At 35.1% G+C, this 12,984-nt stretch overlaps 4 protein-coding genes across 5 annotated transcripts in view; 1 reads left to right on the top strand and 3 right to left on the bottom strand.

The window, feature by feature from the left end:
• The window catches only part of LOC7495730 (uncharacterized), a 95,310-nt gene that overhangs the window by 54,270 nt on the left and 28,056 nt on the right, over window positions 1-12,984 (bottom strand). The gene's annotated exons all lie outside the window — the stretch shown is intronic.
• On the top strand, window positions 1,614-3,609 carry LOC7471550 (two-on-two hemoglobin-3). 2 transcript variants are annotated; one of them, XM_002309538.4, is made up of 4 exons: window positions 1,614-1,979; window positions 2,045-2,175; window positions 2,921-3,065; window positions 3,192-3,609. In XM_002309538.4, exons 1-4 carry the CDS (start codon window positions 1,843-1,845, stop codon window positions 3,274-3,276), a joined length of 498 nt encoding a protein of 165 aa, XP_002309574.1. In that variant the 5' UTR covers window positions 1,614-1,842; the 3' UTR covers window positions 3,277-3,609. The 2 variants fall into 2 exon arrangements, with proteins under 2 accessions (XP_002309574.1, XP_052309633.1); XM_052453673.1 differs by having other exon boundaries at window positions 1,671-1,979; window positions 2,921-3,609.
• On the bottom strand, window positions 5,068-8,492 carry LOC7471549 (uncharacterized). Its single transcript, XM_024603976.2, has 2 exons — window positions 8,344-8,492; window positions 5,068-6,012 (listed from the first exon to the last, which is right to left on the bottom strand). The coding sequence occupies exons 1-2, from the start codon at window positions 8,346-8,348 to the stop codon at window positions 5,706-5,708; spliced, it is 312 nt and encodes a 103-aa protein (XP_024459744.1). The 5' UTR covers window positions 8,349-8,492; the 3' UTR covers window positions 5,068-5,705.
• On the bottom strand, window positions 8,199-12,831 carry LOC7471548 (protein ALTERED PHOSPHATE STARVATION RESPONSE 1). Its single transcript, XM_002308587.4, has 4 exons — window positions 11,275-12,831; window positions 10,520-10,695; window positions 9,995-10,218; window positions 8,199-9,149 (listed from the first exon to the last, which is right to left on the bottom strand). Exons 1-4 carry the CDS (start codon window positions 12,374-12,376, stop codon window positions 8,348-8,350), a joined length of 2,304 nt encoding a protein of 767 aa, XP_002308623.2. The 5' UTR covers window positions 12,377-12,831; the 3' UTR covers window positions 8,199-8,347.

Here is a 12,984-nt window from a genome sequence, read left to right as displayed (position 1 = left end):
ATCAAATTATGTTTTTATCGATCTATAACTAATAAAAAAAACTAAGTCATATTATATGAATTCTTACACGATTTTGTTTTTTTTGTTTTTACTATAAAAAGAATACAAGCAACACTTAAATTATTTTTTTATAATTAAAAAAATTGATCCAATATCTAATATAAAGCATGCCATTAATTTAATCTTTATTTGTAAGGGCAAAAAAAGAGTGCATGGTATCCAATTAGGTATTTTTCTGCAAAGCTCCCCCAAGAAGTTTATTTTTTTTCTTTCCTTGAAACATGTGTAAAATGGTATCTTGCTGCTTTTTTTTTTTTTTTTTTTTTTTTTTTTTTTATGATATGTGATTACATAACGTTTAAACTTTAAACTAAAAAAATTGCGATGTGTTGCTTAGAGTTGGGACAAGAGCTATTGAAATGTACGTATGGCAAAAATAAAGACGTCCCTGCCTCATATGTTAATATAAAATAAATATATCTTTGAAAAATTTCTAAAAAAATACATTTTATAATTTTAAAATGTAAAAAATATATTATATTTATTTTTATTATCAATATATCCAAACACTGTTTAAATCTCCCAATCTTTATATTTAGTTACATTTCAATAAGAGATAATTTTTAATCTTTTATATATTTTTTTTTGTAAAAACAAACTTACAAGAGATGTCCACTTAACTTTTTTTTATAACTATTAAGTAAAATATACGAGTCATAAAAAAAAAAATTATTCTACAAGTATCAAACAAAATCATTAAAGATAATCATCAATAAGACTATATAAATTATTTTAAATGTATATTGAAAATATTAATAAACTATCGATATAAATAAATGTAACAGATATAGGCTGCATTTGTTTACTTGTAGTTGTGGTGTAAAAAACATAGTAAGATGTTTGGCAACACATTAAATTGTATTTTTTATTGTGAGGTCTACTAAAAAATTGAGTTTGAAACGTAGTGTTTGAACAACAGTTTTTACATGTTTTTGTAACTGAGTTTCGTAAAACTTTATTTGTTTTTGCGCTTCAAAAGTGTTTTTGAAAAAAATTAATTTTTTTACTTCAAATTAATATTTTTTTGTGTTTTCAGATCATTTTGATGCGCTGATATAAAAAATATTTTTTAATAAATAAAAAAATAATTTTGATACATTTCCAAATAAAAAGCACTTTGAAAAGCAACTGCAACCGCACAACTACCAAATATTTTATATATATTTTTTGCTGTATATAAACTTCAACCATAATTTTTACCAAACACGCATCTAAATTTAACTAACCATATTTTTTAAAATTTATTTTTTTAAAATTACAATCATAAAAATTATTTCAAAAACAAACGCACTTATAAAAGTGCTCTATCCAACTCTATTTTATGAACAAATAAAATATTTTTACATATTTTCACTTTCATTTCATAAAAGAAAAAATTCCTTCGTATTCATCCTCATTCAAATAAATAAAAGCAGATATCCATAGAATTGGATATAATTATCATCTCAAAATAAAATAAAAAATTAAAATATGTCAACAATATGACGCCACCGTGGCACCATTTGGTCAATCGTCACCATGGTCCCATTCCAATTTCAAAGGATTCTAAAACAAGGGGAAGAAGAATCATCCTCCCATAGTTTTTCATACTTCCCACTCTCCCAACCAACCAAAAATCGCCACATGTCCAATTGCCTTCTTCTCCAAATAAAAACGAGCGTCGAATCCACGCTACGGCCACAAGCCGGGCTCCTATATAGTATATACATATGAAGTACAATCCTCGCAAGCATAAAAAACCAGAGACCAGACTCCATAAATCAACTCAGTTAAACGGGAGCAATGCAGTCATTGCAAGAGAAAGCCTCCGAGTGGAGTGGAGTTGACTCTGCTGACGCTTTTGCTATTGACAACACTAACTTGTTTCAAAAGCTTGGCCTTCAAACTTTCATCAACCTCTCCACAAATTTTTATAACAGGTGAGTATTTTTTGTTGGATTAAAGGGGTTTTTGTGTTTTTTTGTTAATGGGTTTTTGTTTTTAGGGTTTATGACGATGAAGAAGAGTGGTTTAGATCCATATTTGTGAATTCTAAGAAAGAAGAAGCCATTCAGAATCAGTATGAGTTTTTTGTGCAGAGAATGGGAGGGCCTCCTTTGTATTCTCAAAGGAAAGGTATGTTTTTTCAAGTATACAAGATTTTTGGTTTTTGTGGCTTCAATTTTTTTATGATAAATTGCTGTTTTTTTTTTTTATTTGAAGAATTTCTGCTTGTGATGTATGGTTTTAAAAGGGTTAATTTTTGGTAATTATTAGCAATTAAATGATAATGGTGGAGGAATCCTCAGGATTTTTTCTTTAATATAGATTCAAGTTTAGGATTCAGTATGATGTTAAAGATTAATCCACTGGACTAATCAATTTCTTTACGTGATGATAGAAATGAGCTTGTTCTCTGTATGTTTTAGTTGATTGCTCTCTAGTTCAATAATTAATGAAATAATGCGTTCAGTGAAACTGTTGTGGAGTAAAACCTGGTGGAGTGGGTATGTTGTGTTGCTAAGCGCAAGTTATGAGCATAAGTTGGCCTCCTTGTTAATTCAAAGAGGCTAGAATTATCAGCGTGGGCTATTCTGTGCCAGGTTTGCTAAGGAAGTTCATATAGATCAGTTTCAAAGTTATTCCGTCTGGTTTGAGGTCTTCGGGGGAAGCGTTTGCATTTATAAACCGTTGGAGAGGATTGTTTCTATGAGGATACTGAGAGTTTATGGTTGTCAGTTTGCTTTTCCTTCAAGGCTTAGCAAGAAGAAAACATTATGTTAAGTTGCTTTGGTGTGGATGATTTGATACTACTTTTGTTCATGCAGAATAACATGTAACAACCTTGTCTGATAACCATCTTTTCCTTTGACTTTGGCAGGTCATCCTGCTCTAATTGGACGCCATCGACCGTTTCCTGTCACACACCAAGCTGCAGAGAGGTGGTTACATCACATGCAGAAGGCAGTGGACAGCACCTCAGATATCGACGACGACTCAAAAATCAAAATGATGAACTTTTTCAGGCATGAATTCCACCAAATTACTTCTTTGCCAATTCTAATTAAACCCATCTCAAATAGCATTATAGTTCTCGTCATTTTTTTTGCTTCATGGTGATGAGAGATTGTGTACATTCTTCTGCTCTTTAGGCACACCGCATTCTTTCTCGTGGCTGGAGATGAATTGAAGAATCAAAATGGGCGTGTTCCTTGTAAGCATGGCGCCAGCAAATGAGCTGCTGTGTAAAGAAAGGATTCATCGTGACAAAACAATGGAGATACCAATTCTTTTCAAAGCTCTTAACGATATCACAGCTGTCCAAAGGCAAACTTTCCTACAGTATTTATCAATAAATTTCGGCATTTGCAGTTACATTTATTCGTGTTCTGATGCAAATGCAAAACTTTAGTGAACTTCATGTAGTTTATCATTAGCTTAGCTGTAATAGAAGAGTTAAGACTGTAACCTAGACTCTCTGAAACTCGGAACCGACGGAACTCGGAACTCGGGATACAAAGGGAACCAAGTTTTGATTGATGTATTAGAAAATCTTCTAATTCGCCAAAATTCCTCTCTATGTGGTGGTTTAATTTGTTTTGGTACATGGATAACTGAAGAACTCCCAATTCAGTAATTTGTCAGATTATGTTCATAATCCCCTCCTTCCCAGTTGATCTGAATTCTAAAGAATTGTGTTTTTTTTTTAATGGGAAACAATTAACGTTAAGGCATGGATGTTAGATTAGATATTGAACAAATGCAGGAAGAAAGTAGGATTGATTTGTTACTCGGAGGATCCCTGAAATGACCATGAAAATCTGATTTGCGATATCAAGGTTTTGGTGGTGAGGGATGAAATATATGAAAACTTAGAAAATAGGATAAGCATTCCGGGTTGCTACAATTCTTATCTCAGTTCTCAACCTTCAAATCTAACCTTGTGCATGCATTAGAGATTAAAAGGGTGATTAGGAGTGCGAGACAACAGTTTTTATTTTTATGAAAAAAAAAAATATATATATATATATATATATATATATTAAATCTATATATATATATTAAATCTTTTTATTATTAGTACATTAAAATAATTTAAAAACATTAAAAAATATTTTAAAATAAAATTTTTAATTTTTTTAATAACGAAAAGATTAAAACTCAATCACAAACTAGATTTAAACTCAATCAAGCTTTTTATATTGGAACTCAATTGATATCGTAGAAGATTCCACTAATTAAGTATTCATTGTAGATCATCTTTCCTTTAAAAATGAAATAATATTCTTAAAGAATACATGTTAATCATATATAAATTTATAAAATTATCATGCAAGGCTATGTTTTTGTTTGTGGTGTAAAAGTATTTTTGAAAAAATTTGAATGAATTGTTTTTACTTCAAATTAATTTTTTAAGTGTTTTTAGATTATTATTTTAAAAATAAAAAAATATTATTTTAATATATTTTTTAACAAGAAATACTTTAAAAAATAACTATTTTCAAACGAAAACAAACTCTAATAGTGCAGAATAAAATAAAATGTTTGTTTTTGAGAATAATCTGTCTCAATTTCCAACTCTCATTTGCTCAAGTAAAGTGAAAGGGATGATGAGTCCATGTTAGGAGATCATTGTGAAATTTCATATGATGCGAGGAGAATCTCTGCTGAGTAATCTGCACTCATAATTAAGCCTCGAAGGGGGAAACAATAGGTAATAATTCCAGCAACTTTCTGCTCTGGCCCAGAGGATAGATTTAAAAGGGAAAAAGATGAAACCATGGAATAACCCATCCATCATCAGAGCAAAACCCCTTAAAACTGTAATTTTGTTTAAACGTTCTCCTGCAATGGTGCTGTTATCTTCCCTTTGGCGATCAGGACTGCAACAAAAACAAAAACCCTCATGGATTTAGCAAGATAAAATCCTGTGAGTTTAGGCTGTGGGTGGTTGAGGCGCATATCTTGCATTTTAATACATTAACTGTGTGAGGTAAGCCACTTGTTAGCTCATCCTGGATGTGTTCATACTTGTTCAAAACCAAAAACCTTTGTCTGTAGTATTTATGATCCAGATAGTAAGAAGTGGGAACTTGCCCTAAACAATTAATGCCTAGAATTTGAAGAAAACAAGCAGTGAGGCTGCAAGATTCTCTCTGCATCCGTCACGCTGTCTACCACATGAGAACAGTAAAAAGTTGAAAATCTAGAGCTGCCATCAGAAAGGAATCTTGATCTACTTGTGAGTAAAGTGAGTAGGAAAAAGAAACTTTCAATCCTTTGCTTTTGTCTTGTGCTATTGCCTTGTATTGAGACCACAACCTAGGCTCAACTAATTGCCGAAAGCAAGATAAAAGAGCAGGAAGAACACGGACATGAATCACGAGACACGCAAGGAAACAGAGACATCATTGTTTGTCTATTTCTATACAAAAACTTCCCTTATGCTTATGGATCATGTTTCCATGAAGAAGTGCTATCAGTCATCATTCATCAGTCATATGCCTTCACAGTGAACTCAAAAACAGGACTTCGGCCTTGTGATTGAGAAACATTCCAAGAACAAAGTCAAAAACCAGGAAGAGGAAAACATTAAGAAGGTGAATTTGGTTTCAGAGATCAAAAAGGCACTGGAAAAAAAAATGTACACATCAAGCTTGCTTGAATTATCTAACAGTTCTACTCTTTTGCAAAATTCTTGAAGGGTCAGCATATCTAGCAGAAAAGGACCTTGAAAGAATTTCTGGCTCAGCCCAATCTGTTCCTTGATCAAAATTCTGCGAGTATTCATCTAGATCATAAGAAGCCTGCGATGTAACGGGAGACACGTTGAATATTTTCTTCTTGCCTCTATTTATTTTTCTCCAAAACACTTGCCACCTTGGTTTTGGACCATCCTTCACACCTGGAGTCCTACCCAGATAGATAGTTTCTCTGCCAGAGCCACCCCATTTCTTGAACAGTGCCATTTCCCTATAAAGATTGAGAACCAAAAGAAGGGTCAAGTTTAAACTGCAAGCACTCATGGTTTTTGTTGAGAGTAAGTATATATATACAAGAGCATGTAACATGGAGCTTAATGATGTAGATGACACTTGCTAATTAATTAAACAAAAGGATAAATTAAGTAGTGAAAATGGCTTGGCTCTCATTGGCAACTGGCTCTAGAACTACCAAACTTGGCTTTGAAAATGCTATATTGAATATTTAAATCCATGCCCTTATCACCTAAAAATACATAAAAAAGTTGACTTTATTCTTGAGAAAATTGAAAAACCAGAAATGGTTTGAAGGTTATGAGCATACACTGAATCAGAATATCATTGCCAAAATGTGTCATTTTACTTGTAGATTCTGGGGTTAATAGTCAAGGCCGTCGAGTTAAAAAGACGTGTGCATCAAATATTTCAAGGATAAACGAAGAGTTCTTGGTTTAAAATCATAGAACTGTCATGAATCACATCAGCTCTAGACGAGTCTGTGGTTGGTTTTGTTCTGCTTGGCAATAATTTCACAAAGGTATGAGGTAATGGTGAAGAAAAGTTCAATTTTACTAGCTAGCAAGACTCAAACTCTCTTTTGAATTTTGATGCCAAATGAGAAAATATGCAATAATAAATGGCTGACGGCCGAAACGGGTTTAGCCATAGAACCAAAACAGTACCAAGTCTAGAGGAGGGAGCCCATGCCAACAAACCTTAGCAAGTAGGAGTTAAAGTACTAAATTTTTTAAAGGTCAAAGTAAGAGCAAGGCCGCCGAAAGAGTCTAATTCTGCTAGCCGCGTGCCTGCCCTAATCTAGTAAACAACTGCTAGTCTGCTACTCTAGTTGGTGGCGTGTCCTTGCTGCTCTTTGTTTATCAAGTTTTACCTTACATTAACAGAAATAAAATATTAACAATGTGATTATAATTATTTATTTTGAAAAGGTATTATATTAATATTTTATAATAATTTTATAAGTATTAAAATTTTGGAGGGTAGATTTTTCTGGCATCAATCTCAGAGTTTTCAAGAAGTTTCAATCTAACCCTTTGTTTCAAGATAGTTAACAAGCAAAGGACCACATTGAAACTCTTGATAAACTATGAGGTTGGTATTGGAAAACATTTTAATCGCAAGGGACATAAATGGAACATTGCTGAATCAATAGAAATTAAAAACAGTTCATCTAATTCTTTCCTCATCTCCACCCAACTAGATGGCATGTATCCTGTTGAACATTCCAAGGCTCTTTTGTCATTGCCTGGCGATCCTGCTAAGATAGCAGAAATATTGGACTTCCAAAACCCCGTTGCCAAGGACCATTTTTATGAGAATACTACTACATCGATATATTATTTATGTAATTGTACGATTATAGATTAGATTCAAAATATTATTTAGATACTTGTATGATCATAAATAATAGAAAATAGATTAAATTATTGAGATGTATAGTTTTAGCTTATCTTTTTATTTTATTTTATTTTATTTAAATTTTTTGCTGAAATTTTTTAATTAGATTTTATTTATTGGATTTAATTTAACTATTATTAGATGTTTTATTTATTGAACTAAAAACTTGACTGTTCTAATTGGTGTTTTAGTATTTATATATTATTTTTTAAAATGTTAGAATTATTAATGAATTAAATAAAAATTCCAAAGTTACGGATTTTTTCAACCCTCATTCTTCCTCTTTTCAGCTTTTTCTTCATTTTCTTTGGCTTTTCCTTTCTTAACTTGTTACCTCATCTTCAAATCTCTTTTATCCTGCATTATTTTTCGAAAAAAAATCAATTTTATATCATTTCGAGTGATTCTCCCTAAAAAATAAAAACTACCACTCACACACTGTGCAACAAACAATTTTAACTAGCAGATATTAAAAGACTTGCAGAAAATTTGGCCGCCTTGGTGATCTCCCTAATCCTTAGTCTTTACTGCCTGGTAGATAAACAAAATTTTGACCAAAAGTTAGTAATTCTTTCATCTTGCAATTAGTAGAAAGTCAAAAGCAGAAGTAAATGTCTTCAAGTTAATTACATTATCATCACCATTCCCTAAAACCTCCAACTAGGCTAACCATGCGTCCTTCGAATAAACCACCAGGTACAAATAAACAAGAAATAACTAGCGATCTATGCAGGATCACCCCTTCCTTGGTGCATGCATGCATTTGGAGGAATATAAAACCAATTTTTCTTCACAAAAGGTGCAAAATAACAGTAGCCTGCAACAAGACCTGACTGTCTCGTAGAAAAGGTACATCTGGCTGAGGATTAACTTAAAATAGTAATTTTACTAACTAAAAGAAGCTTACATCATTATGCGTGACTGTGATTTGAATTCTTCTGTGAGTGTGTGATGGACCTTAGTTTCTCATAAGAATCAGAACAGGCATGAGCATAGTCTGACAGAGCGCGGAACAGTTCAGGCAAGCGAAGTTTGAGACTTCCAACTGATTTCTCTCTTACCTGAAGGCAATGTTTCTGGTGAGCTTCTAGTTCCTCCTTCAGCCTAATATTTAAACTCTCTACTGCCAACTGCCTCTCGGAGACAGGATTGGGATTTGTGTCTTCACCTCTATCAGCATCTGTTCCGTCAGGGGTTCTCCGCTGCATGTATTTTTGGTGCCATTCCTCAAATGCCTGGTTCTTGCGCAAAAGCTCCTTCCTGGTTTCCTCACACTTCTCCTTTAGCTTCATCTCTTCTTCCTGATGGCGTACTATGGTTTCTATCACAGCTGCAAATGAAAAGATGGCAGATTTGGCAAGATCATCTGGAAGCTTTTCCAGATTGTCATGCCATGAATGGAGAAGGGCTTGGATAGGGGGATTCTGGGCTCTCAGTGGAGATGATGTTTTCTCTTTTAAGCTGCTTTCAATGGGGATCAGATTTAGCTTTAACCAACTAGTAAGAGTGTGAATGTATTGCTTCTGGTGGGTCACAAGCTTTTCGAATTGTGAATGCCATCCTTGGACAACTTTCCAAAGTTGGATTGTGCGCTCATGATGGTGTTTGGATGTTTCCTTGATAGCATGGTTGACATCAAGGGATTTAAGGTCTGTAACAATATTCAGTTGGCTGTCATGATGCATGCACATACTTGCCCACATTTTCGCCATCCTGCAGCATTGCAATCAAAGTTTAACAAGTATGCAAGAGGAGAAATAATATGATATCATTTTTGAAATTATGGTATTACTTTAACAGTTTTTGTTGGGTGCGGTGCTCCATAAAATCAATCTCCCATGATTAAAAAAAGAGAAAATTACCCTGATCATTTTATAGTTTAGTTGGTTTTACACTTATCCTCTGTGTTTAAAAAAATTACAGTTTACAGTGAGTGTAAAATAAACTAAACCATATGATGATTTAGATGTAAACTGTAATTTTTCAAAACACGAAGGTTAAGTGTAAAAACAACTAAACTATAGGATGATCATGGTAATTTTCCCTTAAAAATACTAATTTTCAGACAGCTAAGGGAAACTGAGACTTAATGTTATTGCTGTAACAACATAAGAAATGAAAAAAGCAAAGAATACCCAAAAATTGCGATAATTACCCATGGCATACTGGGGGGGGGGGGGCAATGTGATGGTTAATCTAATTTTTCTTCAGAAACACAGACAATTAACTTCTGTACTGCGCTTACAAATCAAATGGGCATGCGCCACCTATTGTTGCCTACTTTTGACATTAGATTGCGCTATAGAACGACAATTCAATGGGCAAATTCATGTGTGGTTCAGCATTTAACATCTATATTTTGGCATGGGATAAATCCAACCCCAATCCTAAAGATTAAAAGGAACATATTCAAATCCAGATTTTATCTAGTTCACCAAACAGTTTGTAAGTGTCAAATTTTTCACTCCACTCCATACAACACTCTTGTTGGGAGAACAAAGCATAGAGCGAGCAAAAGTTTAATTTAAAACTTTCAATCTTTTCCAAAAAATACTTACCCGTCAACAAGACAAACAAGTTTTGGATACAGCTGCTGATCACGTATTTGATTCACTTCTGCAACGGTTGAGTCCATGGATTGCATGTCAACTATATATCTTGTATGCAGATGACTCACAGCTGCTTTTGTTTTCTCCAAGGATTCAGTACTAGCACCACGTTTTTTCTGCTTATTTAGCAAAGCAACCTTCTTCTTGTACTCAAGCTTCATAAGCTCCCCTTGCTAATCAACATTAAGCAACAAACTTCATCAAGACCCAGTGCATGAAAAAGGCAAAATGACTTGAGCATTTCCCCAGAAAAAAATGGAAACAAAAGAAAAAAAGATCCGGCTTCACACCATTGCTAAGATTTACAAGAATGTGTCAAGCATCTATAAAAGTCTGTTTAGAAATTGTAAGCCTTTAATCTAATCATAGAAGGAAAGTGAACATTTTCTGATAAGATAAGCAGCATAACTAATAGCTGGGATGCAAAACTCAACATGGTGCGCAAACAGCCAAAAATCAAATGATGCAATGTACCTTCACTTCATCATAGAGTTTCTTTTCCCATGCCAACAACTTATCCAAAACAGTAGCGTGAGTTTCATAATCTTCAGTATCAAGTTCATCCTTTCCACCTTCAGCCCTAGGCTCACCTTTGAATGACCTATTCCAGGTGATAACACGCATAACCCTAGCGGAATGATCAATATGTCCTGCAAATATTAATACCATATCAGCAAAAAATATCAACAAAAACAAAACATCTACCACAGGCAAGCTAAAATATCAAGAAAATATCTTAGCAGAATAATCTTATGCTTACAACTTTTAAAGAAGAACAACAGATCTTTCTAGGTACAGCACATCAGGATTGCATAATTTTCCTGTTAACTTTTTTTTTTTTTTTTGCTTTTGATAAGAGATAACCAATAAAAGCAATAAGAAACCTGAGGTTCTCAAAAAAGGCTTCCACAAAAGATGAAGATGGCATAACAAAGTCCAATTGGGGTAAAAAACAGCTACTGTCATTCAGAATAACAAATCCAAAATGATTACAAATTTTATATCATTAAATAAAAGCACAAATGCTTTCAGCTTCAATTTTCCACACACAACAAGCATACACATTTTAGAAACTTCCATTATAAAAAAGATTGCAAATTTGATGGGCCCCACCAAGCAACTTCAACCTCAAGCGGCAAGAAATTACAATTAAAAACATAAACAGCCAAAACACAACGTCAAGTAAACAAAAAATTTAAACACTAGCAACCAAGGTAAGCCAATTATACCTCGATTGTCGGCAAAATTAGAATGGTAATGCAAGCGAGTGGCCTCAAGCATCTTACAAACATCTTGTGCACTCTCCGATGCTTTTAAGAAATGATCATCAATTTTGTTCAAAACCTGCATCAAATTCACACTAGGAACAGACCCCCCTTTCCTCCCCGTCAAATTCACCGCACTAAACTCTGGTGGTGCCGTTTTTGAATGCTCCATTTGCTTCCTTTCATTCTTCTCCACACCCCCTTCCTCCTCCTCTTCCACCACAGGATCCATCTTGTCCCCCGCCTTCTCCGGCGTCTTTGGCTCGACCTCATCAATCTCACCACCACCACCCTCTACCCCACCCCTCAAATCCCCAACCCCAGCAAACCCAACACCGACATTCTCAACATTCCCAAAATTACCCCCATTCCTACTCACATCCTCCTCAGGATCCAAGGACGAACCCGGCATATTATCCGTCATAAAGAAATAATCCCAGGCCATGTTCTTCGCCTCCGGCATCGGCGGCATCACCGAGGAATGACTCTCCACCGTCCTTGGTGAGGTCCTCGGACGCGTATCCTCCTCCCCTGGCCCCACACCCCTATTGTTCTGTGGGCCCCGCTGCGAAACCTTCTCACTATTTTCATAATCCTTATTCTTTCTACTCAAACTCCTATTCCGCAACTCCTGCACCTCCTCCTCCTCCTCCTCCTCCTCCTCTTCCGCAATCACATCAGAATCACCCATCTGCTTCCCGTTCATCACTATATCAGGCATACTCATGGCCCTCTTAATCGGACTGGGAGAAAAGTTAGGAAGCGGCGGCGGAGGCGGGGGAAGATTGTCCATCGACGGCGGATGCGGGGGAGGGGGAGGAGGCGGAGGAGGGGGAGGAGGCGGCGGTTGAGAAGAAGGCTGTTGAAACTGAGAATCATCATGATTAGCTTCTCCATGGCCATAATCACTCAAAGCAGCACCAGTATTCTTTAAATAAATAGCATAGCCTGAATGACCAGCAGCAAAAGCATTTCTTGCTGCCACCGCTTCTTTCATCAAGATTTTCCGCTCTTTGCATCTTGAAACTGATTCTTCGTTATCCACCTTTGACTGTGCACACCCCATCACAGTACAAGCAGGATTCAATAACAGATGAGGTTAAAACGAAGGAAAAAGTTGTGGGTTCTTGATGATAGTGGAGGAGAGCATGTTAAGACAGCCAGACAGAGGGAGATATCGATACTGACAAGGATGTACAGAGAGTTAAGTGTGTAGTGCGAATGGTGTGCGGAGCAAAGATGAGAGTTTTTCTTTCTTGTTGTGTGTTTTTGGGTACTCGAGAGAGTAGGGAAAAGGGTTGTACTCGCTGGGTTTGGAGGAGCAGGTGCGCTTGTTTTGTATCTAAACTAACGGTCACATTTTTTAAGGTGGAAACTATGTCGTTTTGCGAGGGTTAGATGATGTGCAGACAGAGAATGCTTGCCGGACCATATGATTTATGAGCAATCTTTCTCACCCCTAAAGCAAACAATCTAGCCCAGAGATGGAAACCTGCAAAATCCCTGTGCCGAGAATTGTGTTTTCCGAACTGTATTCATGTAGAATCGGTGACTTCTGGATGTTGTTCAATTTGGAAAATATTAATTGCCGTAGTCAAGAGTCTAATTTGAAAAATATTATTCAAGGCCTTCTTCTATTAACATCTATGCTTAATCAAACTACTAAAAAAAAAC

This window comes from Populus trichocarpa, chromosome 6 (assembly GCF_000002775.5).
Source record: "Populus trichocarpa isolate Nisqually-1 chromosome 6, P.trichocarpa_v4.1, whole genome shotgun sequence".
NCBI lineage: Eukaryota > Viridiplantae > Streptophyta > Magnoliopsida > Malpighiales > Salicaceae > Populus > Populus trichocarpa.
The sequence above is the reverse complement of the archived record's forward strand: the minus strand, read 5'-3'. Positions and strand labels throughout refer to the sequence as shown.